This window comes from Haplochromis burtoni, unplaced genomic scaffold (assembly GCF_018398535.1).
Source record: "Haplochromis burtoni strain Fernald_Lab_line unplaced genomic scaffold, NCSU_Asbu1 Contig_68, whole genome shotgun sequence".
Taxonomy (NCBI): domain Eukaryota; kingdom Metazoa; phylum Chordata; class Actinopteri; order Cichliformes; family Cichlidae; genus Haplochromis; species Haplochromis burtoni.
This window is the reverse complement of record NW_024582429.1, coordinates 541,567-567,483: the sequence shown is the minus strand read 5'-3', so window position 1 is coordinate 567,483 and position 25,917 is coordinate 541,567. Positions and strand designations below refer to the sequence as shown.

Here is a 25,917-nt window from a genome sequence, read left to right as displayed (position 1 = left end):
GATGAGTCTACTTTGTTACTTCACTAATGCTGTTTCTGAACTTTGATGAATTCTGAAACCCGACTGAAACTCTTCAAATCAGAATTAGTTGTCAGTTAAACGTTTCTCAGTAAATTAGCTGAGCTTCTGTCCTGCTTCAACACACGATCTAACTAAAGTTATGTTTACAGCATTTATTTGACTCTTTAAGTTAAATTTATTGAGATCATAATCCAAGTTTCTCAAAGTTAAAATTGTAAGACTCAAGCAAATTAAGGAAATCTCAACATTATCCTGACTTTTCTGTGGGGAAGTCTGAATAGCACTGGATCCAAAGATAAAACAGTCAGCTAAGCTTCCAGTAAGTCCTGCCTTAACACTGCAGTCACATCCTATAAACGCAAACACACATATCTGCACTATATTATCTTTGGGGATGGAGACACATTAATAGAAACTTGCTCAAAGGATTTTAAATGGATTTATGGTAAATCATGTTAGCCAGGACGCAGCTTCTCACTGATTCTGTGTCAGATGCACTAAAGCATCTCATCCCATGCAATACTCCATTAACTCTTCTAATGATTTTTTTATTGAATTCAGAAATCCTGAAAATATACTCCTCCCTAAATGCTTAAAGTTATAACCTCAAGTAAAATATACTTAATAAATAAATGTTGTGCATTTAAAATATAAATTGAGGAAAGTAGATTATTTAAATGATATCATATCATCACCACAGTAGTCCAAGAAGACTAAACTTTCATATTTAGCTTTTCTTGTGTCATATCAGTTTGATAAAGTGTTCAGTGACTAACTGACACACCGTGTTAGTCTCATGATGGTTCTTAAAACGTCTGGGAGTTGTTGTAATTTCATGCGTTATTACACACTTTAAATTGACATTTGAGGGAGATAATTGTCTGCATTTCTATTTTTTTTATAAGTAAAAGAGAACAAATACTTTCCTTTACTTGATGTTAAAACACTAGAGACTCAAGAGCTTTATTAATTAATTATTATGTTGGTTAATATGAATAAAAAGCAAATATCTATTGTTTTCTTTTAAATAAATGTGGTTAAATGCTCGATGCGCTAATGTTGCCCACCTATCCCAGCTGCCCCAATAGAGTGGTGTGTGTGACAGGCTCTGCTCTCCAGAGTTTTAGCGAAGCCCCAACAGAGCTAATCTTCCCTGATCCCAGAAAATTAGGCCTGCCATGTTGGGACAGTAAGCTTCCAAAGCTGTTGTCCATGCCATTCATTGCTTTTTAATGGAAAGTCTGAAGGATTACAATTGAAACAGTTTAAAAGTGACACAATACACCTATATATAGACAGTTTGAAGTACAAAATGGACATACTTGCTCATCCAAGGTGGCATGAGAGCCAGATCTCCAAATATAGGTGAAGCAGAACCCCCGACCATCTCTTATAAAAGCTGTCAAAGTCTGGTGAGGGTGTCTAGTCAGGTGTCTGTGGTGCACCATTGGAAAATTAACAACAGTACGGACAGTACAGTCATTTTTTATGATTTAAAGGCTCTAAAACTTCTGGGATTCAAGCATTCTTTGGAAATTCTGACTCAGGTAAGAAACATATTTTTTTAATTTCTCGTCATCTTCACTTTACTTTTAAACTCTTTTTTTATCCTTATCGCTCAGCTCAACAAAATGAGTGACACGGACATGGAAGTATTTGGGGTGGCCGCCCCATACCTGCGTAAATCTGAGCGGGAGAGAATTGCAGCTCAGAATGTGCCGTTTGATGCCAAAAGTGCCGTTTTTGTGCCTCACCCGAAGCAGGAGTATGTCGAGGGAAAAATCAGAAGCCAGGATGGCACTAAGGTCAATGTGGAGATTGAGGATGGAAAGGTGAAAGATTCCAGCTATTATTTGACTATTTCTGACATCTTATATCGGTTTTTCTGTCTTTATCTGTCATTTTTTACAATGTATCTTTTTGAAATCGTACTTCAGGTTGTCACAGTGCATGTGGATGACATTCGGCCAATGAACCCACCCAAGTTTGACAAGATAGAGGACATGGCTCTGCTGACGCATCTGCACGAACCCGCTGTGCTTTTTAACCTCAAGAAACGCTACGCTGCCTGGATGATTTATGTAAGGACAACTGTGACTCACAATATCTTTAACTTTAATTCAATATCAACAGTCTGTATTCTGCTTTTTTTTTTCTTGTTAATTCAGACCTATTCTGGGCTCTTCTGTGTGACTGTGAACCCTTACAAGTGGCTGCCGGTCTACAACCCAGAGGTGGTGGCCGGGTACAGAGGAAAGAAACGCCAGGAGGCCCCCCCACACATCTTCTCCATCTCTGACAACGCTTACCAGTACATGCTTACAGGTCTGGCCCCATAGTATTGTTATTGGCATGACTAGCGTCATGTTTGTCTGCATTTTTTGAGTTATATTAACAGTTCAATTAAAATTGTGTATAGTTTTAGATAATTAAAAGCATAATTACTTTAAAAAGTTTCATGTACTATCCAATATTTACAAAATGCAAATTAAACATGCTAAAAAAATTAACAACATAATGCAATGAAATGAAAAAGATCAATATTAAATAACCAAAATTACAGGCATATATGCACAAAAAGCAATACTCATACAGCTTTTAAGAAATACATAAAAAGTCCTGTTAACATGATTTTTTTCTTACCTTTTACCAGGTCCAACATGTAATTACAATTTTGCACTGACGTAAACCAAAATAATTTGTATTTACTTATTTCTTTAGTTTTATTGTGAAAAACAAATATTAGTCCTGAGGTGAAAGGTGGTGTAAGCTGTGTCTGTGTCGTGCACAGTGGATAAATCTAATTATCAGAAGTGCGCGAGTTAATTATATTGTGAGAAAAAGTTATTTATCTTGTGCACACAGGATAACTAAATAGTAGAGCAACTTAATTAACATGCTTCTCCAACAACCACAGATGAAAGCAGTCACCTTATAATAGAGACTTTAATGATTCAGCTTTAGTTTCACTTCAAACATAAAACAGATAAACAGGAATCACTGACAGCTCAGGCTTCGTGTTACACAGTCCTCCATGGAGATCTTCAGCATGTGAAGCAAACGGTGTGTATACAGAAGAACAGAAGAAGTTCTCATGCTTCTTACGACCTTCCCAGGTGGAAATACAGTCCTGTGCTAAAGTCTTGAGCCACCCCTTATTTCTTTAAATCAGGGATTTGGAACATCAGGCCTCAAGGGCCGGTGTCCTGCAGGTTTTAGATGTTACCCTGGATCGACACGCCTGAATCAAATGATGAGTTCCTTCCCAGGCCTCTGGAGAACTTCGGACATGTTGAGGAGGTAATTTAGCCATTTAAATCAGCTGTGTTGGATCATGGACACATCTAAAACCTGCAGGACTCCGGCCCTCGAGGCCTGGAGTTGCTCACCTCTGGTTTAACTGGTCAGTGTTCAATGCCTTAAACCAGAGGTGGGGAATTCCAGGCCTCAAGGGCCGGAGTCCTGCAGGCTTTAGATCTCACCCTGGGTGAACACACCTGAATTAAACGATTAGTTCATTACCAGGCCTCTGGAGAAAACATGTTGAGGAAGTAATTAAGCCATTTAAATCAGCTGTGTTGGATCAAGGACATGTCTAGAACCTGTTTGGAAGGATTTGAAGATTTTTTTTAAATTTTATTTATTTATTTATTTATTTATTTATTTATTTATTTATTTATTTATTTATTTATTTATTTATTTATTTATTTATATTTTTTTAGCGTTGTTCCAGACCATACTCCATACCAGTTGGTGGCAGTAATGCACCTTTCAGTTATTTCCCAACTGCCAATACAAATGTAAGAAAGAAGAAGAAGGACATGTCTAAAACCTGCAGGACCTGCAAACCTGGCACACACAAAGCAAACAAACAAACAAACAAAAAAACCCTCTGAAAATGGTCAGGTACAAGGACTGGACTGAAAATGGGTGTAAACGCATCCAGTCTCCAAAGACAAACTGTGAAGGACCTTTAGAAAGCTAGGAGAACTGTTGCTCGAGACCACTTTAACAAAGTCTGGCTCCTTGGAAGTAAGATATAAGGAAAAGAAGGCTGGCTGGCTCAAGAATTTTGCACAGATTTGTATGTTGCATGACTTGAAGCACTTTTTATCTCTCACTCATACATTCCTTTCCTAAATAGATGCACAGGGGACATAAAATATAGTAAAAATTAAAGTGAAATGAAACTCTATTTAAAGACTAAAAAAAGTTCAAAGCCTAAAACCCCACAAACGTGCATCAGCCCCTCAAACTCCGATATCATCCACTTTCTTTCTTCTCTTCAGATCGAGAGAATCAGTCTATCCTGATCACGTAAGTATGACTTTATTAGCTGTTTACTTTTCGTTCTGCATATATTTCATTCCCATCGTTTGTCTGATGTCACATTTTATCAGTGGAGAATCTGGTGCTGGGAAAACAGTCAACACAAAGCGAGTAATCCAGTACTTTGCAACAATCACAGCAATGGGAGAGTCAAGCAAGAAGGAACAACCGGGCAGTAAAATGCAGGTTCAGTCCAATTAATTCATCTTCTAATTATCTAGAGATGAAACATGAGCAGAAAATCTGAAAGCTTTTACCTTAATTTAAATGAAAAGAACTTGAAATGTCTTTTTATTCTTCTGCAGGGGACTCTGGAGGATCAAATTATCCAGGCTAACCCTCTGCTGGAAGCTTTCGGGAACGCCAAGACTGTGAGGAATGACAACTCGTCTCGATTTGTGAGTTAAGACCAGCCGAGGCTGACATCATGCTATCATACTAAGAAAATTCAGCTGTTATAATGACAAAAAAACCCCAACTGATTATATCAGGTGATGTGAGCTTTAAGAATAACTTTGTTTTGTTTTTTTCTTTAAATGTAGTTTATTTATCTTAGAGCTTGATTACCAGAGACGTCCAATGGTCAAAATAGTGTCCCAGCTCATATGTTAAACTTTTCCAGGGAAAATTCATCCGCATCCACTTCGGAACAAAGGGGAAGTTGGCATCAGCTGATATTGAAACTTGTAAGTGCCCATTTTAACAGTTAATAATAAAGATAATTAACTGCAGCTTTTCTGTCACGAATGTTGGGACAGACTTTATACAAAAGATGGGTTTAGCCACAGTGAAATTACCCTCTGGTTTAAGGCTTTGGCTTTCACTGTCTCCCCAAAGAATATGATAGGTGATTATTCACAGACATCTATGTTTTCCACACAGTGTGCCCAGCTGTTCATCAGGAGTGTGACGGTGCAGAGGAGAGGTGATAGGAATGCCCTCCTCATCCAAAATCACTCAACGTCACAGCGAAATCAGAAGCACAGGAGACATTTTCTAAATCAACTCTACCTGCAGTAGACACCTGTCCAATCTAGCTGTATAAATTGCTCAGTTAGAAGCCTAAGTTGATTGAAAACTGATGAAAAATCTAGTAAAATTGAAATCAATTATTATAATAACATTAAGGTATTGGCCTGATAACAGCAAAATGAACATTATGTAGTTTTAAATATGACTTGAAACCAGTGACTGACATCATAAGCTCACAATCAAGGTACTGAAGTCATACATCAAGTGATCACTAGACTCCTTCTCCCCATAGACTTCCATATAATCTGACTGCTTTCTGGAAGCAGAGAAGTCGCCCCCTAGTGGTCATTGGAAAGAACGCAGGATTAATGCGCCCTCATTACCTTTATTTTTCAGACCAGAGTCCTTTTTTAAAAAATATATTTTGTTTTATGCCTGAGGTCAATTAATGAAGGTCTTCTTATACATTTTCGATCAAAATCTAAACTTTATAGCTGCAAAACGTCTGACAGAGAGTGAGGCCTGAATGTGACTGTGAATATTTTTTGGAATAATTAATATTCTGCTGTCTGTCCAAGTTTTGTGATTTGTGTTTTATTTCTGGTTATTGTCAGACCTTTTGGAAAAATCCAGAGTGACTTTCCAGCTGCTTGCAGAGAGGAGCTATCACATCTTCTATCAGATCTTGTCAAACAAGAAGCCTGATTTAATCGGTGAATATACCAATCAATGAGCTCTAAATGGTTGTGACACAGTTTCCATGGCGTCTGGTCCTGCACAGAGCTATGAGCTAGTTTTCTGTGCCTCATTTCAGAGATGCTGCTGATAACCAGCAATCCTTATGATTACCCTTTTATCAGCCAGGGGGAAATCACTGTGCTGAGCATCAATGATGCAGAGGAGCTGATGGCCACAGATGTAAGTGCAAGATATGCAAAGAAATGTGGAATACAGGCTGAAGCCATGCACTTAATTACAGTATTTTTACTGATAAATTTGACATCAGATGAAAGACTTGAAATACCTGATTTTTGTTGGTTTTAAATTTTATTACTTAAATTATATGTGAAAATAATTATGCATAAATGTATTACTGTTAATTTGAAAAATAAATCAATGCACAACATCAACACATCATTACATTTAAATGGTTAAAATCATGACATTGGCACTAAACTCAGAGAAGTTCCCATGTCTGTGTCTGTTCTTCAGAGAGCCATTGACATCCTGGGCTTTAGCACTGAGGAAAAGGTCGGCATCTACAAGCTGACGGGTGCCGTCATGCACAACGGGAACATGAAGTTCAAGCAGAAGCAGCGGGAGGAGCAGGCCGAGCCCGATGGCACTGAGGGTGAGAGGTCTGAGGTGGTGCCTCCACCCTAATTTAAAACCAAAGCAGGCATCAGCGGGACAACTTTACAGCTTCACTGTGAATTTTGTTCCAACTTTTACTTTTGGGCCCCACAGCTAGGACCGCAATCTGCCTTTAACCAGGAAGAAAAAAGGTGGTTGGCGAGTGATTGCATTCAATGTTTTTTGCTGTCTGGGACCAGTTGCAAGTAGCTGCAGCCACCAACTGGTCACCAAGAAGTTTAGCTACACCACCTTCAACCAGCTTTGGCCACCCCGTATGAAGCAACTTGTCTCAGTCCAACTGAACTGGCTGCAGTCAGTCTCAAGGTTTGCAATTAACCGTCATCCAATTAATAAACGCAGACTGCAAAGACCTAAATATTCAGTCAGTCTGTGCTCATGAGCACAACTCGGCTGCTCCATCAGTCTGATGCATGTAGCTGCCAACTTGATCCCCAAAACTGATAACAGTCTGACTCTTATTGCCATTTAATTGCTGTCTTGACAAGTTGACTTGACGTGGTCACTGCAGTCTCCAACCACTGTTTCCCCCAATGTGACTGTAGCCTTAGATTTCCACGTTATACCTCTGCTAAATACACTGAAACAGATGCATATGTGACACAGAGGGGCCTGTTTATGATTTTGCTCAGTTCAAAATAGTTTTAGTTGGTGAATCATCAGTTTCCACAAAGTGTTTCAGAGGTCTATGCGTTTCCTGCTTTGAAAGCTTCATGTAGGTGTGATGTGACACTTGAATTTGCCCCCTTTGTTCAGAATAGGCCTTTGATCTCAGGCACTTCCACTTATTTCTTTCACTCTTATAATACTGCTTACTTTGCAATGTTCTGCTGGCAGCATGAGGCACTGCCATATCTCGAGCAAATGAACAAGGCTGCTGTTTCCACCCGAGAGTCATCTGAACACAGCGCACAAAAAGTGAATTCGCTGAAATAGAGGTTATTTTTAAATTTTGCTTCATTTGTTTTTGATTCCTCATATTTTTATGATTATTATCAGTTTTAATGTGACATTTTGCTGACCTGCATTATCCATCTGTCTTGTTTCTTAACCATTTATCCAGGCTAAGGTCATAAGGGGCTGCAGCGAGTTTCATCTAAAATGCAGGGTACACTCTCCCACTGACCTTCCCCTCTGTGTTATCTCTCCTGCAGTGGCGGACAAAGTTGCCTATCTGATGGGTCTGAACTCTGCTGATTTGCTGAAAGCTCTGTGTTGCCCTCGAGTGAAGGTTGGGAATGAATATGTCACCAAAGGCCAGACTCCACAGCAGGTACATGATGTTTCCACAGCTAAAAACGCCCACTAACCACAGCCCATCTGTAAGCATCCAGTATTTTTAAACCTACTTTGAATCAGTACAGACAGAAAGCATTGCAAAACCTCCTTCAAACTGGAGTTGAACCAGCAACCTAACAATTCCTATTATTACACACCTACAGTCCGCTGTACAAGCTGAGCTATTAAAGGCAACACAATGTGAAAATGATGTCTGATTTTTCAGGTGAACAATGCTGTGGGCGCCTTATCGAAGGCCGTGTACGAGAAGCTGTTCCTCTGGATGGTCACGAGGATCAACCAGCAGCTCGACACCAAACTTCCCAGACAGCACTTCATTGGCGTCCTGGATATCGCAGGGTTTGAAATTTTTGAGGTGAAGGGGATTCCTGCAGAGATGAAAAAACATCAAATCCCTTTAAACATATTTCTGATTGTTTGATGGGTGAAACGTTTCTGTTTGACGCAGATAAACAGCCTGGAGCAGCTGTGCATCAACTTTACCAACGAGAAGCTCCAACAGTTTTTCAACCACCACATGTTTGTGCTGGAGCAGGAGGAATACAAAAAGGAAGGGATCGAGTGGGAGTTTATTGACTTTGGCATGGACTTGGCTGCGTGCATTGAGCTCATTGAGAAGGTTTGTTTACTTTTTTGTTACCTTAAATATTCAAATCAAGAGTAGAAGACAGGAATGAAACACTAATCACCTTTCCCGCCTCTCAGCCGATGGGCATTTTCTCTATTCTGGAAGAGGAGTGTATGTTCCCGAAGGCCACAGACGGGTCTTTCAAAAACAAGCTGTACGACCAGCACTTGGGGAAGAACAGCATCTTTCAGAAGCCCAAACCATCCAAAGGAAAGACAGAGGCCCACTTCTCCCTCATGCACTACGCCGGCACCGTCGACTACAACATCAGCGGCTGGCTGGAAAAAAACAAGGACCCGCTGAACGACACCGTGGTGCAGCTTTACCAGAAAGCTTCCCTCAAACTGCTCTGCCAGCTCTTTGCCACGTATGCATCAGCTGATGGTATGCCAGCTCTTTAGACATCAAACACAGATGAGAGATTGAGATTAGATTAAGATTTCACCATTTATCTCATGTGGGGTTTTTAGCTGCTGCTGATAGGAACAAGAAAAACTACAAGAAAAAGGGGTCCTCCTTCCAGACAGTTTCTGCACTCTTTAGGGTAAGACATAGTTATTATTTACCTGTAAATCCTTTTAACTCTTTTAAAATAAACTTACATGACACCGTTTTTCTGTATTAAGAACTGGAGCAGTAGTTATAGTTGTAATAGTTTCTTCTTTGTCCATCAAATATTGATAAAGAAATAATACAACTGGTTGATATTTGTGAGGAGGGACCACAAGCTTGAAAGCTCGTCTGGTCTTCTATACATTCCCTGAATAAATCATTTGTTTTTGTTGTTTTGCATGAATTTATAAAAATGTAACATTTAAGGAAACATAGAAGAAGACTCACCAGATAATAGATTTCAAGTCATTCCTCCTTCTTTTTTCATCTGCTCCATTTAGAGGTCACCACAGCAGATCATCTCTGTTCACCTCACCATCTTCCTCCTTCACTGCATCCATGAATCTTCTCTGTGGTCTTCCTCTTCTGGCAGCTCCATCATCAACATCCACTAATCTTCTAATCCTGTCCATCCTGCTCATTCCTAATCAAGATCCGAACATCTTCAGCTCCACCTCCCGTCTTTTTGTCAGTGCCACCGTCTCTAAATCATTCATCACAGCAGGTCTCACCACCATCTTTTAAACCTTTCTTTTCACTCTTGCTGCTCTCACAAAGGCACCCCTGACACTCGTCTCCACCCACCCTGCCTGTCCTCTCTTCCTTACCTGTTTCGTGCACTCTCCAGAGCTTTGACTGCATCTTCACCTTTCCACATGTATTTTATCTTGTTTTTACTGACTCTCATTCCTCTTCTTTCCCGAGTTTACCTCCACCTCACCAGGCTCTCTGTCACTGCAGATTAGTGGTCTGAAGTTTCCCAAATTCCCAGACAGCTCTAGATAAATGAGATTAATTAACTGCTCACGTTTGAACCATAAAATAGATTATAGCACAAAAATGAATAGAAAAACAAAAAGAAAGCCAAGTTTATCTTGGATAAACTAGGGTTCCAAGAAATTAATAAAACAGTTCCTCGTGATAATGTTTATTTGGGAACTTGCCTCAGAGTTTTGCTCCTGCCTGAAAGAAATATCTGCTTTAATGCGTCACCTTAGCTACTGTCTATTTATATTGAAATTAACTGAGTGTTAAAAGCAGTTTGACACTTTGTGAATCACACATTTGTGTTGTGTCAAGTTAACTGACAAAACTGTGTCTGTACAATAAATATTAATCTACTGCCAGCAGTTTATAAGCTCAAAACAAAGTTTCTTTTTATCAGACATTAAAATATAAAGATGAAACATCTTACTTAGTGCCATTCAGAGAGTGTGGCTTATTATACTAATATTATAATAGCCTATCCCGGGAACTCTGTGATCCAGATTCAGTGACTTTTCGTGTTTCTCACTGACGAGCATCTGCATCTCTGCATTGCACTCACAGTTTATGGAAGCAACCAGCCAACCAAGCTTGCTAACATTGTCTTACACTTGAGCGCTCCATCGTGCGATCTAAAAATTGTCATATCTAGTAACAATGCTACAGTCAAAGCTCGAGAATAATGATTCCAAAAACCAGCGGGTAACATCTACTGTTAATGTGATTTCTGTGGTGCAGGTGTTATAATGGTATCAAATCACTTTTATTGTCACATCACATGTGCTGGTACACTGGTGCAGCACATGTTACCATCAGTCCATCTGACTGAAAGCATGATGTGTTGCAGGAGAACCTGAACAAACTAATGGCCAACCTCAGGTCAACACATCCACACTTTGTCAGATGCATCATCCCAAATGAGACCAAGATACCAGGTAAAACAAACAGGAATAGACAACAAATAAAGAAAAAAAATTTGAACTGAAGTTACCCTGTGGGGAAAAGTTACCTCTATCTGTTGTAGGAATCATGGATCACCATCTGGTCCTTCATCAGCTGCGATGTAACGGAGTGCTGGAAGGTATCCGGATCTGCAGGAAGGGATTCCCCAGCAGGATTCTGTATGGAGACTTCAGGCAAAGGTAACATGTAATTTGTTTGAAGAACTGCCTCGAGTTTTAGACTAAACCTCCACACGTGTGTGACAGATACAGGATTCTGAATGCCAGCGCGATCCCCGAGGGCCAGTTTATTGACAGCAAGAAGGCCTCCGAGAAGCTGCTGTCGTCCATTGACGTGGACCACACCCAGTATAGATTCGGATACACAAAGGTATGTTTAAAAAATATATATATATTATATAATATTTCAGCTAAAATAATTTGAGGCAGCACAATGATGCTCCACAGAAGGTCCTGAGTTCAATTCCACCATCAGGCCGGGGCCTATCTGTGTTTGCGTGGGTTCTCTCTGGGTAATCCGGCTTCCTCCCACATTCCAAAGACATGCAGTTAGTGGGGTTAGATTAATTGGAAACTCTAAATTGCCCATAGGTGCAAATGGTTGTCTGTCTCTGTGTGTTAGCCCTGCGACAGACTGGCAACCTGTCCAGGGTGTACCCCGCCTCTCACCCTAAGACAGCCGGCTGGGCTCCAGCCCCCACGTCATCCTGACAAGGATACGCAGAAGAGAATGGATGGATAATTTGAAATTGAAGAGAAATTTGACTTATCTTTCTCAACTTGCAGGTGTTTTTCAAAGCCGGCCTTTTGGGTCTTCTGGAGGAGATGCGGGATGAGCGTCTAGCTGTGCTGATGACTCGAATCCAGGCTGTAGCCAGAGGTTACGTCACCAGGCTGAGGTTAAAGGAGATGATGAAGAAAAGGTCTGGCACTTTTTTTTTCTCTTTTGGATTAGTGGATGTAGAATTTATGGAAAATTAGGCGAATGAAAGATGGAGAAAGTTAGATTGGATTGAACACAGGCTATTTCATAACTGCGTCCTTTATGGTAACAAAGGAGACTATTTCTTCTAAACTGTCATTAATTATGATTGTAATTGCAGTCGTGATCTTTGTCCCACATTAAAAATGCCAAGATAATTTCTCATTTTTACTTTGCTTCCCTTCATTTTTTAAGCTACTCTGACATTGTAGCTAGTGAAAAAGTGAGGAATAGTTTAGGAATAAAGAGGAATAAACCTTTAAAAAATCAGATTTTCTCATCACCTTCACATCTGTAACAAATTCTTCATTGTTTTGCTTTTTCACTCTGTAGAGAGGCCGTTTACATCATCCAGTACAACATTCGTTCATTCATGAATGTGAAGAACTGGCCTTGGATGAAGCTCTTCTTCAAGATAAAGCCTCTGTTACGAAGTGCAGAGGCTGAGAAGGAGATGCAGACCATGAAGGAGGAGTTTGCTCGACTCAGAGAGGAGTTGGCAAAGTCGGAGGCCAGGAGGAAGGAGCTGGAAGAGAAGATGGTCATGCTGGTGCAGGAGAAGAATGACCTTTACCTTCAAATACAAGCAGTATGTAAACACTCAGCCCTGAGCAGGACAAAGTGGTCTGTTTGTATTGATTTTGTTCTGCCTGATTTGAAGATCAGATTAAATTAAAAGATGATCAATAATGAGGTAAGATAAGAACTAGTATAATTGATCACTGCAGGGAAACTGGAGGAAAACAAACTTAAAATAAGAAGAAAGCAAACCGACCATGATGTTAAACTTAAAGCAAATAATGCTTATAACAGCGTTACAACATATTAAGATTTGAGTCAAAGGTTTCTGGTGTTGGTGCACAGAAAAAGCCCACTGCTACTACTGTGGTAATCTCTATTAATGCAAGAACAAGTGATGTAAAGAAAATGCTGGTCTATCTTTTATTCAGACATGAAGGTCAGTCAGTACATGATTTATTTAAGTACTGTGAGTTCGCCTACGCAGGCTGTGATGCTCGAGGAAACGAAGAGCAAGATCTCTCTGCTGTGCAGAATAACGCCATTAGAATCACCATCCTCTGAAATTAGAGCTCATGTCAGCGCTTCCTAGAGTTCGAGCAGCTGTTGAAGGAAGCGTGAATGTTTCCTCCATGCTGTTAAGAAACCACTAAAGAGAAAAACGAGAAAAAGACCTGCTGGGAGCGACAGTGAATGGACAATGTGGTAACACGAGACTGACCCCTGTGCAGAAATAATCTTCAGTTTATTAAGGAAGTGTTAAATAAGAAGAAAATGACCTGACAGGATGTTAATCTGAGCACTTTGAAGAAACGAAATGTGGAGGGACTGCACAAACACATCACTGGAACATTTCTGTGGCCCGATTATTGTCTGCCAGCTGCTTCCATATAACTTTCTGAGGGAATTCATTGTTGATTTGAATCAACACACAGTTTGGATCTGACTCAGAGCTCATCCAGATCACTGTGACTGAGCATTTTGAATGCATCCTGATCACTTCCTGAACATACGTCTGAACACTTCCTCTAACGTCTGCTTCAGCTCCGCCGACATGAAGACAAAGGAAATAGCTTGTAGTATTCATTAAAAGTTTTCTTTATACCATCACAGAGAAAGGGAAATGGTCGGCTTCTGCACCGTCAGCAGGCAGCTCAGCTATCCTTAAAGGAAAATAGAAGATTCCAAACAGATCCCTGTGCAAAAACATGAAATATGAATATTTGTCCAAACTTTAGAAAAAGAATAACTATTAACCGAGGTTAAATTAAAAATTTACTGCACTATAACAGTCATTGTGTCCTGTTTCCTCAGGAGAGGGAGAACCTGTGCGATGCTGAGGAAAGGTGTGAAGGCTTGATAAAGAGCAAGATCCACCTGGAAGCCAAAGCCAAAGAATTCTCCGAGAGGCTGGAGGAAGAGGAGGAGATCAACGCTGAAATCACCGCCCAGAAGAGGAAACTGGAGGACGAATGTTCTGAGCTCAAACGGGACATAGACGACCTGGAACTTACCATCGCCAAAGTGGAGAAGGAGAAATATGCCACTGAAAATAAGGTGCCTCTGATGATTTCTGTTGTCTGAACTTTTAAAGCTTTTGTTTTTAACAAAGTTCTCTCCTTAGGTTAAGAATTTGATCGAGGAGTTAACGACTCTTGAGGAAAACCTGTTGAAGTCCTCAAAGGAGACGAAAGCTTTGCAGGAGGTGCACCAGCAGACTTTAGACGACCTCCAGGCAGAGGAGGACAGAGTCAGTTCTCTAATAAAGACAAAGACTAAGCTGGAGCAACAAATTGATGATGTAAGTATAAAAGGCTCAGTGCTTCTTAAGATGAAGCCATCACGTAAACTTGTAATGTTAGCTGCAGACTTAGTGATTGATGTAAACATTCTGCAGTTGGAGGGGCTGGTGGAGCAGGAGAAGAAGTTGCGTGCCGACTTGGAGAGATCCAGAAGGAAACTGGAGGGAGATCTGAGGCTGTCCCAGGAAACCATCATGGACCTGGAGAATGAAAAGCTGCAGGCGGAGGAACAACTGAAAAAGTGAGTTAATAAATAGATTACTAAAAAAAGATTTCACCAAGCAATGAATCCAAGCTTTTACCTCCTAAACCCAAGAACATTCTGTTCAGCAGTGTCCGTCCAGACAAAAGCTTTTTATTCCTTTTTATCTAAAGCTGACCTTTTGCTGTTTTATCTCCTAAACCACAGAGTGAATCCACATCCAACTATCCCTGTTTCCTGTTTGAAATGTCAGCTAATCACACCACCTTGTTGTATTGAGCCCACACAGCAGGTAGCAAAGCAGCAGATGTAATAATGAACAAAAAGTGCTTTTCAATACAAGCAGGAAGAGTTCAAAAGGACAAAAATCCAGACAATCGACAAGATCACAGAATCATCACAGAGGCACAAAGTGAAGGAAAACACACACAGGTGGAAACAACAGGACTTTATGGCAACACAACAAGGTTTAAATACTAATAAAATAATAATAAAAAAAAACTAACAGCAATACTCTTTAAATTTTCATTAAATTACATTAATATTCAGCACCATCCCACACTGAAAAAACAACATGGGAATGATGGCTCCATCCATCTTTTATATACAGTGAAACTTTGATCTTATAAATGGAGTTAAATATTATCTGAACCTGAAATCATTCTCTTCTCAGGAAGGACTTTGAAATCAGCAGCCTGCAGAGCAAAATTGACGACGAACAAGCTCTTAGCACTCAGCTTCAAAAGGCGATTAAAGAGCTTCAGGTGTTTATGTAATTGTAGCAGTCTCAAAGTATCGAGCACTTGATGTTCAGCGTTATGATACCAGTTTCATGTGTTCAAATTGTAGGCTCGCACTGAAGAACTGGAAGAGGAAATCGAAGCTGAGCGTGCAGCTCGGGCCAAAGTGGAGAAGCAGAGGTCTGACGTGTCCAGAGAGCTGGAGGAGATCACCGAGAGGCTGGAAGAGGCCGGAGGAGCCTCCGCCGCTCAGGCCGAGCTCAACAAGAAGCGCGAGGCTGAGATTCAGAGACTGCGCCACGAACTGGAAGAGTCCACCCTGCAGCATGAATCCATCGCTGTTGCTTTACGCAAGAAGCAGGCGGACAGCGTTGTGGAGCTCGGCGATCAGATAGAAAACCTTCAAAGGGTCAAACAGAAACTGGAGAAAGAAAAGAGCGAGATGAAGATGGAAATCGATGACATGGCAAGGAGTATGGAGACTGTTCTGAAAAGCAAGGTAAACATCTGTCTGCAGAGGGGACTTTTTTCTGAAATCTTCTCTTCTATTATAACCAGAGCTCTATGTTTCAGGCTAACGTGGAGAAACAGTGCAGGAGCCTTGAAGATCAAATGAATGAATACAAGACCAAAGCAGATGAAGCCCAGAGGTCTCTTAGTGATTACACTACCCTGAGTGCTCGACTGCAGACAGAAAATGGTAGGTTTTTAATTAAAAAAGGATAAAAAGAACATTTTAGATGCTCAGATAGGTGAGTTTTTATTCTTTTTGTCCTGGACAGGTGAACTTACCCGTCTGCTGGAAGAAAAAGAGTCCATTCTGTTCCAGGTGAACAGAGGGAAGACTGCAGCCGGTCACAAAATTGAAGAGATGAAGAGACTTTTGGACGAAGAAATCAAGGTCTGAAAGGCACAACAAAGATTGATATCTAGTCACAGCAAGGATTTAGAGTTCTTACTAATCTCTTGTGAACGGATGAGAAATTCAATCTCAAAACCATCAGCTATGATGATTTAGCAGTTTATTAGCTTTTTTTTCATATCTATCTGCATTAGGAAACAATGACTGACTGAACTGAATGTTTTGGCCACAGAAATCAAAGATTTTAGGAATCTTTTAGTTCATTGGAGCCAAACCATGTGACCGTAAATAAACATTTGATGCATGCAGACTAATTTTGCAGTCCATGACTGCAATACCTCGACTGACTCTTTCCAAGACAGGTCAGTAATTTATCAGACATTTATCACTGTCTTCTCTGTGTACAATACAAAAAGCTGTAAAGCTGTGATTAACATATTTGTCAAACATGTAAAAACATGTAATTGGAAATTACAAATTTACAAATAAGTTTATTAATATATTCTGAATGTGTAAAGAAGGTGCATTTTTACATTTAGGCCGAAGGGGGCAGTATATTCTGAATTATAAGAAATAGCCACGATTGATCTGAATGATTTTTAATGACCAGCAGGGGGCGACTCCTCGTGGCAGGAAGAAATATTTTCACGCCCCATCTAAACAAAGCAATGACAGAAAAGCTGAGCCGTGACTTTATTTAGAAACTCATTCTCAATGAATCCTTCAGTAATTGTTGTTATAAACAAACAACTTTCATTTCAAACAACTATTTGTAACTTTTGTCTCTAGACTGCTTCATTAGTCTGCGCCACTTCTTCAAAAAAGCAACAATTTAAAGAGAATGTGAACATTGCCAAACATGGAAAAATACAGTTCAGTCTTAGTTTTATATAAAAAAAAGAAAATTCAGAAACTTGTGAACAGAGATGAAAAAAATATAATTTAGTGAGAGTTTAATACTATTCACTCGTATTGGCTGCAGTGAGCCTGTTTTTGACTGCAGAGCTGTGGCGGGGCGTGGTCTGGGGCGTGGCTGCAGGGGAGGCGGACAAACCTGAGCAGCATCTGCAATCTTGCTTTGCCGGCTTAAAACAGAATGAACTAGGTCCTGTTGTTGTTGTTGTTGATGTGTGTAGGCTGTAGCTAAAAAGAAGTGCACTGAAGAGTGCAAACATGTGGATGCGGATGCGCATATTTGCACCCCACCTGTCAGAACTCTGCGCCCCACCAGTGGGGTGCACCACACACTTTGAGAAGCACTGGTTTAGAGTAAAATCTAGCAGCTGTTCTGTCACATTATTGTGTTGCCACCTTTGTGAGATCTTTGTGAGTGACTTCATAATTGGATCTGAGAAAAAACAGAATCTGAAGTCAGCTTGATAAAGCTTCACAGCCAGTTTCCGCTCCTCGTTTTGTTGTTTCTGTCTTGCTGTTTCTCACGGCTCCTTTCAGAGAGAAACCTTTAAAAAGCATCTGTACCGCACCTGCTCAGGATGAAAAATAGAGCCATGTTAGAGATTAGCTGGTGAACATTTAGCAGCTAGAGTCGGGAGACCAAAATCAGACTTCAAAGGAATTCAAATGTTGCTCCATAAATATTAAATGTAAAAGTTGCCTGCAGTCATGACTCAGTGTGATTCACAGCTGTAGTCACAGCTTGTTCCTTCTGTTCCCAGAGGGCAAAAAAATTTGTTACTGCATCTCGGTGAAGCAGTTTTAAAAGGCATGAAGCAGTTTTTTTGTGTACGTTTTTAAATTTCTTTAGGCAAAAAACACCTTGGCTCACAGTTTGCAGTCATCTCGTCACGACTGCGAGCTCTTAAGAGAGCAGTACGAGGAGGAGCAAGAGGCCAAAGCTGAGCTGCAGCGCTGCCTGTCCAAGGTGAACAGTGACGTGGCTCAGTGGAGAAATAAATACGAGACAGACGCCATCCAGCGCACCGAGGAGCTCGAGGAGGCAAAGTAAAAAACCTCACAGTGTGTATCTCGGGTCAGCGCTGATGGGCTTCTTCTGCTTTAACGCAGTTTATGTTCGGTTCAAAGGAAGAAGCTGGTCCAGCGGCTGCAGGAGTCCGAGGAGATGACAGAGGCAGCAAATGTCAAGTGTGCATCGCTGGAGAAGACCAAGCAGAGGCTGCAGGCAGAGTTCGAGGATCTCATGGTTGAGCTAGAAAGGTCAAACGCAGCAAATGCCACCTTAGACAAGAAACAGAAGAATTTCGACAAGGTGGGTCTTTCTGTTTTGAAACATGTCCTCATTTGTATCATCATAAGGCTACACTGATTACATGTGCTGCTTCCTGCCAGGTTTTGGCTGAGTGGAAACAGAAGTATGAGGAGAGTCAATCAGATCTGGAAGTCTCCCAGAGAGAGTCCAGAGCGCTGAACACAGAACTCTTCAAGCTGAAAAATTCATACGAAGAAGTCTTGGATCACCTTGAGAGCATGAAAAGAGACAATAAAAATCTTCAACGTAAGGCTTCTGCAGGAAATAAACTGCTGTTTGGATTCTGAGAGGCTGCAGTCAGTGTTTTACATAAAGTGTGTTGATGTGTCTTTTAGAGGAAATCACAGATATCACCGAGCAAGTTGGACAGTCCACCAAAATGCTCCGTGAGCTGGAAAAAGCCACAAAACATGCCGAACAAGAGAAGAGAAACACCCAGGCAGCTCTCGAGGAAGCTGAGGTATTTTTTCGCCCCAACAAACTTTAACATTTTATAAAATAACAACAACACTAATTGCTGTTTTCTCTCTCTGAAGTCTTCCTTGGAACAAGACGAGGCCAAAATCCTGCAACTTGAGCTGGAGCTGAACCAGATCAAGTCAGAGGTGGAGAGGAAGGTGGCAGAGAAAGACGAAGAAATCGACCATCTTAAAAGGAATTACCAGAGAACGGTGGAATATCTGCAGATCACGCTGGATGCAGAGACGCGCAGCAGGAACGACGCTGTCCGGATGAAGAAAAAGATGGAAGGGGATCTAAACGAGATGGAAATACAGCTGGGTCACGCCAACAGGCAGGCAGCCGAGGCAACCAAACAACTGAGAAATCTGCAGACTCAGCTGAAGGTGCGTGGGAACTTTTTCTGTTCTGGTTAAAAATTCTGGGATGATGTTTTAAATCCCAGAACTACTGCCTCCATCCTCAGGACACCCAGGTCCATCTGGATGAAGCCCTCCAACGTCAGGAGGACCTAAAAGAGGAGCTAGCTATCATAGAACGCCGCAACAATCTTATGATGGCGGAGAACGAGGAGCTGAGGGCGTCGCTGGAGCAGTGTGACAGAAGTCGAAAGCTCGCTGAGCAGGAGCTGATGGAGGTCAGCGAGCGTGTTCAGCTGCTGCACTCTCAGGTGAGAGCGCAAAATACAGAGTCCATTTTTTAGTGTATTTTTTTGTGTAATTTTTTAGAGAACTGGACTTAATCATTAGTAAAAATAACTTTTATTTCAGTCTTTCTGTGTATAAAATAGTTGAAAATAAGCTCTATTTAAACCAACTGCCCAATAAAATCTGGTTTTATATCAGCGCTGTGTAACAAACACACGAAACATCGGCAGTTTGATTTAGGAAATTATGGATCGAACTACCTCCTCTGTGTTTTACAGATGATGCGTTAAAGTTCAAGCTTTTCTCTTCGTTTCTCTCTTTAATTTTGACACTTTCACTAATGTAAGGGACCCAAAGACTTCTTTCAATGTCATATTTCAATGTTGTTTAATGACCAGAACACCAGTCTTGTGAACTCTAAGAGGAAAATGGAAGCTGATTTGGCTCAGCTGCAGTCGGAGATGGAGGAGACCGCGCAGGAGGCGAGGAGCGCAGACGAGAAGGCCAAGAAAGCCATCACGGATGTCAGTCTCCTCCTCAAATCAATTAACTGCACTGTCACTTGAATGAGGGCTGCTGGACTTTGAGGCTGGATAAAAATTTCACAGTTCACATTTGCATGCAGGCTGCCATGATGGCTGAGGAGCTGAAGAAGGAGCAGGACACCAGCGCTCACTTGGAGAGGATGAAAAAGAACCTGGAGGCCACGGTGAAAGACCTGCAGCAGCGTCTGGATGAGGCCGAGCAGGTGGCACTTAAAGGAGGGAAGAAGGAGATTCAGAAGCTGGAAGCCAAAGTACGATCTGACAGAGAGCAACGACACATGCCGAGAAATTAAGGCTCAAATCTAAACTAAATATATTTCTATTAAGGTCCGTGAGCTGGAAAATGAGTTGGAGGCAGAACAGAAACACAGTGGAGAGGCTGCGAAAGGTGTGAGGAAATATGAAAGGAGGATTAAAGAGCTCACTTATCAGGTAACAAGTCTGTTACGTAACAAAGAAAATTTCACAAGCTGCTCAGAGAAGGAGAGAAAATGTTCAAAGAGATGTGAGAGAAGCACTTCTGTTTGATTTCAGGGTGAGGAGGAGAAGAAGAACTCGGCGAGGCTGCAGGATCTGGTCAACAAGCTGCAGCTCAAAGTGAAAGCATATAAGCGGCAGTGTGAGGAGGCGGTGAGAGAAAATCCTTAAACACTGTGAGAAATGCAGGCGTGTTATGTAGACAAAACTCTTCTTTACTGTGGCTCTCTGAAACACAGGAGGAACAAAGCAGCATCCATTTGGCTAAGTTTCGGAAAGCGCAACATGAACTGGAGGAGGCAGTGGAGCGAGCTGATGTCGCAGAGTCCCAGCTGAATAAATTAAGAGCGAGGAGTCGTGACGTTGCTGGTAAAGGGGAATCGAAGTCTTAGGAAATAGAAATCATCAACTTCCAAAAAGTCCCCTGAACAAATGGTTGTTTTCAGCTTTGTGACAGTGCATCGTTGCATTTTTTTGTATTACTTTGAAGTGTTTTTATTGGGATTAAGAATCAACTTTTACATTTATCTGAACAAAAAAAAAGAACAAATTAATTCTGCAAAATCTTATGATACAAATAAGCTGAAGTCAAAAAGTCAATTTTTCACAGGAATGTTTGTAGCTGAGTGAAGTGACCTGAAAGTATGTGCGTGGGAGCAATAATATGAGCTGGAACAGTTCTCCAGTGTTTTCAAAGAGGATACACTGGACCACATATTACGAAAGGAAAGGTGGTAAAGCATCTGGTCAGACATGCTTACAAAATGTGTTTTCCATTTCACACCATAACCTCTTGATGTGTTTTGAACCTTTGCTGACAGACTGATGGTTATGCTGCTGTGATAAAATCAGCTTCTTATGAAGTTGTTTATTTAAAAATAAAGATTATGAGACATTAAGTTTCTGTTAGTGCTGTCTGCTGCTGTTTTTAAAATCATAATGACTTAATTTGAGCTGAGTCATAGAAGGCCTTAATAAAGGCAGGAGTCACACTGGATCGGCTCTCCGGCAGGAGCAGAAATATAAATGAACGGAACAAACACTTCAGTTCAGTTTACAAAATTATTATTATTTTTTTATTTAAAAATTACAATCTTGGTAATGAAGTAATATTTATCACTGATGGTTCTCTCTTTTATGATCTGCATGTGATAACACCGAGCGCATGGTATCTGAAATGAGCTCTTTACGGTCTGTCGTTGGGAAGCTGTAGTTTGAGCATAGCAAACACACGTGTCGACATCTGTTGTGGCATCAAAGCCGTTCTCGTTTCCCGAGTCCTCATTAAGTGCTTTTATGGTGTGGTTAGGAAAGAAATACACAGTTAGGTCCATAAGTATTTGGACAAAGACAGATTTAATTTTTTTTTACCACAACAGTGTACCTTAAATCAAATAATAACTGCAGTTTTTCAGTGAGAAGAAAAACCAGGATGTTAAACCAGGATGTTTAATACTTCTGCGCTCTCTCAGGCCACTTGGTATTCCTGAACTGGACAGTACATTCCTGGATGTGGACTGTTTGAGTGAACAGTTACTAATTGCGAATTAAACACTTGGAATCATCTCTGTATTTTTGTTTGTTTGTTTGTTTTTAAATCTGCTTCATCTGGCCAAGAAATGGCTAATATTATTTTACAAATGGTTGCAATTCCAAAACAATTAATGCAACACTCCTGTTGAATTGCGTTAAAGTGGACTATCTTCAATCAGATCTCGCTCTAATATCTGCAGTGCATTGTCACTTCCTGTTCCTGTTAAAAAGCACGTGGTGTTTTGTGTAACTCAGGGGTGTCCAACTCCAGGCCTCAAGGGCCGAATTACCTCCTCAGCATGTCCCAAAGTTCTCCAGAGGCCTGGTAATGAGCTAATCGTTTAATTCAGGTGTGCTGACCCAGGGTGACATCTAAAACCTGCAGGACACCGGACCTTGAGGCCTGGAGTTGGACACCCCTGGTGTAGCTTATCTGTGTAGCCCATTTAATGTAAACTTTTAGATAACGACTTATTTAAAAGTGTAATCTTCACTTTTTATCCAAAGCACACTCTCTGCTGAATCACAGTATTCACTCACTGTGTCTTCAGGGATTCGCTAGCTTAGCTCAGGTTGTAGTTGACTCGCTAGCAGCATGGCCTCTTCACCTGTCCCTCCTACAACTTCCTGCTCTGTGTGTAAGTTTAGAAGTTTATTACAAGTACAATGATACTTGTAATAAATGTCACCTGTTTACAGCTTTGGAGGCCAGACTCACTGAACTGGAGACCCGGCTCCACACCCTTGAAAATCCCGTAGCTAGCCAGGCCCCTGTACTCGGTGCAGGCAAAGGTAGCTTAGCCAGCGTTAGCTCTCTCCCAGCTGATTGTCCGGAGCAGGTGGGAAAACAAGATGGCTGGGTCAGGAGGAAGTCTAAACCAGAAGTCCCTAGAACAGCACTGACACGTTCACGTCTCGTCTCTTCAGCAGCTTAAAACCGAGTTCTTCCTTCCTACTTTGCCAAGTGCTGCTTATACTAGGTCTTACCTTACAATAAGCACCTTAAAACAGAACCTTAATACATTTTATATAAATAAAATTTAATTAAACTAAATTTAATAAACCATAAAATACTTTTTTTTATTTTAAGGGGTGAACTTTTAGACTATTTTTCTTGCACGTTTTATCTTTAGTTTACACATTTGTGCTTTGTGTAGGGTGTGGAGCAGGATCCACATGCATGCACAGTCAGGGTGAGGCTGTTGTGGAAAATGACTAAACTGCATAGCAACAGGGAGTTTCCTTTTTGCAGGAAGAAGACATGTGATTGGAGCAGAGATGAAACATTTGCAAGACACCAGACTGATCACCAAAGGGAGAGCCAAGTCTAAACTGCGGCTCCTCCTCAACTTTTTAACCAATCACATTCATGTATTGTTTTTATTGTATTAAAAAACGTTGGCACGCTTTTGTCCAGTTAAAGTATTAATGAACTGTTGCTTAGTCCGTTAAAATAATAATAAATGATAAAAGTAACGCATTGTTTATTTCTGTTTTTCTTACTGACAAAAATCAGGAAAACATTACTGGGTTCAAAACTAAACTTAAAAATAAGACTTACACGTTACAACAAAATAGAAGAAAATATGCAAACAGCTCACAGTAAAACATACAGAGTGATTGGACAAAATGAATGGAGTAAAACAGCCTGTTCCCATCAGCGGCTGCTACCACGCTAAGGATTTCAACAAAAAAACGATGCACACAGCCAGTATTGAAAAGCTGCTCATTAGCACTGCAGACACTCACCAGTTCAACTGTAACATTATTATCGGCTCACAGCTACAGCAGAAAAGCAGAGGGCTGAGATAAAAGCCCTGAACGCCACAGGCCTGAAAATCAGTCATTGCAGAAAAGCAGCTAATTTGGCCGCACGAAAATCCACCTTTTTCCCCTCCTGTCAGCACCGCAGTGACCAGCAGCAGCTGCTATGGTCATGACATTTGTAGAAATCCGTGTGAAGCAGGGCTGGAATTACCGCTGCACATGTGTGACTTTGAGCGCAGGAGGGTTACATACAAGTGCTGAAGGTAACCTCCAAGAGAGGAGGAGGAGGAGGAGAACGTGAAGAGCTGACAACTTGTTTGCACTGACAGAAACAGGATGCTAAGTGGACATACGGGGCAAAGAGTGTCCACCGGCTCATCAATATTTTAGTCACACTGTGGGATTGTTCATTCACCTCGAGCACAGGAGCAGCAGCTTAAAACTGTTGCTGGATACTCAATCAGAGGTTTATACAGATATTTAAAACAAGAACATAAAGAGACAAAAAACAATGACAAAGACACAACAACTAATCATTAAAAACTTCAGTTTGTGGTCTAAGCGTTGAGAGGCCTTATGACTGTCATAATAAACTTCATATAGAGAGCGAGTTTTCAAAATCAACATTTAATAACAGTGATTTTTCTTTCAGGGTCTGAGAAACAGTGGGATACGTTTCATTAAAATTCACAGAGATGAGAAATTTGACCAAAATATATACTGCTTAAAAAAATGAAAGAAAGCCATTTTGTGTGGCATCGGGTCAGTTACGTAGCTGAGGGGGGTGTTAATTAGTTTCAGCTGCTTTGGTGTTAATGAAATTAGCAACATGTGCTCTGAAGGAACAGAAACAGGAATGGTTTTACAGGTGGAGGCCACTCCCTCATGATCTTTTCTGATTGTTTTTTCAGTGGTTTCCTGTCAATGCCACTACTGGTAGCACGAGGCAATACCTAGACCTTACGAAGGTTGCGCAGATGTCATTGCAAGAAGGTTTGCTGTGTCTTCCAGCGCAGTCCTGAGAGCACGGTGGAGATTCCAGAAAACTGGCAGCTACTTTAGCCGGACAGGGTCATAGGAAGCCCTTAACCCTCCAGCAGGCCACAGTGGGAAAGTCTCTGACCAGACAATCAGAGGCAGACTTCATGAGGGTGGCCTGAGGGTCTGACATCCTGTATTGGGTTTGTGTTAACTGCCTGGCACTTGGAGTCTGATTGGCATTTGCCATAGAATACCAGAATTGGCAGGCCCACAACTGGTGCCTCTGCTGGGTCTGGAGAACATTGTTGGGCATGACTGGTTTGGTGGTGGGTCAATGTTGGTCGGGGAAGTAAATCCATGGAGGGACTCTGCAGGCCTTCCAACAGCACCCTCACTGCCATCAGGTATCGCGATGAGATCCTTGGACCCACTGTTAGGTCCTATTATGCATTAAAAATCAAAATGGGCTCTTTCTGGAGAGTAAAATGCAACATCTCACCATAAATATGAATCAAGAAAAATGCCTCATTTAAATTATATAAGACAAAGCTGACTATCAGATTTATGCGTTCATATTTGACACTTCAGTTAATTCAATTTGCTATTATTGTTATTATTACAAAGCCTGTAAACATACATTCTTCCATACTGCTTGAGAGTAGATGTGATATATTTTCAAGCTGACAAGCTGCTGTTCACACCTGCTCCCGTGCACTTCTCCCTCTAATATGACGACATATTAAATTACAGACACTCTCCCATGCTTAGTCTAAATGTGGCACAAAGCGGTCACCGTGTATTTCCATACGCCTGTGATGTTCACACGGCCTTCAGTGAGGCACTCGCTGAACTCTGTTATGTGTTAACTTGTAATCAAAGCAGACAAAGCAGACACGTTCCCCCAAGGTGGCTGACTGTCACCAACTTTAGGAGTCATCTAGGCCAAGAAGCATCTAAATGTGAATAATTTAAGCATAAAGCACAGTGCCACTGAGTTAGACCCAGAAACCAATGCCTGCCAATATGTTTGTATTAAGGTATATACAAAAGTGATTTAAATGTAGAATTATTATTAATTATTAATCAATAATAATTGTGTCTGGGTTATTAATTACATTTTTGTTTGACTTTTTCTTTAATTATAAGCTGTTTTTTCTATCAGGTGATGCTTGATAAACTTTTATTTAGTGCATAAAAAATAACAAGCATTAA

General features: G+C 40.9%; 1 protein-coding gene across 1 annotated transcript; it reads left to right on the top strand.

Annotated features, from left to right (window-relative positions):
- Positions 1-1,457: 1,457 nt before the first annotated feature.
- LOC102314553 (myosin-1B) lies at positions 1,458-22,251 on the top strand. Its single transcript, XM_005924179.2, has 39 exons — positions 1,458-1,568; positions 1,644-1,853; positions 1,959-2,102; positions 2,190-2,346; positions 4,311-4,338; positions 4,422-4,536; positions 4,656-4,748; positions 4,973-5,036; positions 5,937-6,035; positions 6,137-6,240; positions 6,535-6,673; positions 7,851-7,969; positions 8,201-8,350; positions 8,444-8,614; positions 8,701-9,007; positions 9,094-9,167; positions 10,848-10,935; positions 11,025-11,142; positions 11,209-11,332; positions 11,749-11,885; positions 12,278-12,533; positions 13,778-14,020; positions 14,088-14,264; positions 14,361-14,506; positions 15,141-15,231; positions 15,317-15,706; positions 15,781-15,907; positions 15,990-16,108; positions 17,835-18,031; positions 18,113-18,296; positions 18,377-18,542; positions 18,632-18,756; positions 18,833-19,141; positions 19,222-19,425; positions 19,801-19,926; positions 20,028-20,198; positions 20,275-20,379; positions 20,482-20,577; positions 20,664-22,251. Exons 2-39 carry the CDS (start codon positions 1,653-1,655, stop codon positions 20,814-20,816), a joined length of 5,817 nt encoding a protein of 1,938 aa, XP_005924241.1. The 5' UTR covers positions 1,458-1,568; positions 1,644-1,652; the 3' UTR covers positions 20,817-22,251.
- Positions 22,252-25,917: the final 3,666 nt, after the last annotated feature.

Bases quoted from the DNA above. Each gene is read 5' to 3' on its own strand.
- LOC102314553 (XM_005924179.2), top strand. From the start codon at position 1,653: ATGAGTGACACGGACATGGAAGTATTTGGGGTGGCCGCCCCATACCTG. The intron at 2,347-4,310 runs GTCTGGCCCCAT...TCTTCTCTTCAG, and splicing joins TTACCAGTACATGCTTACAG to ATCGAGAGAATCAGTCTATC. The intron at 4,537-4,655 runs GTTCAGTCCAAT...ATTCTTCTGCAG, and splicing joins AACCGGGCAGTAAAATGCAG to GGGACTCTGGAGGATCAAAT.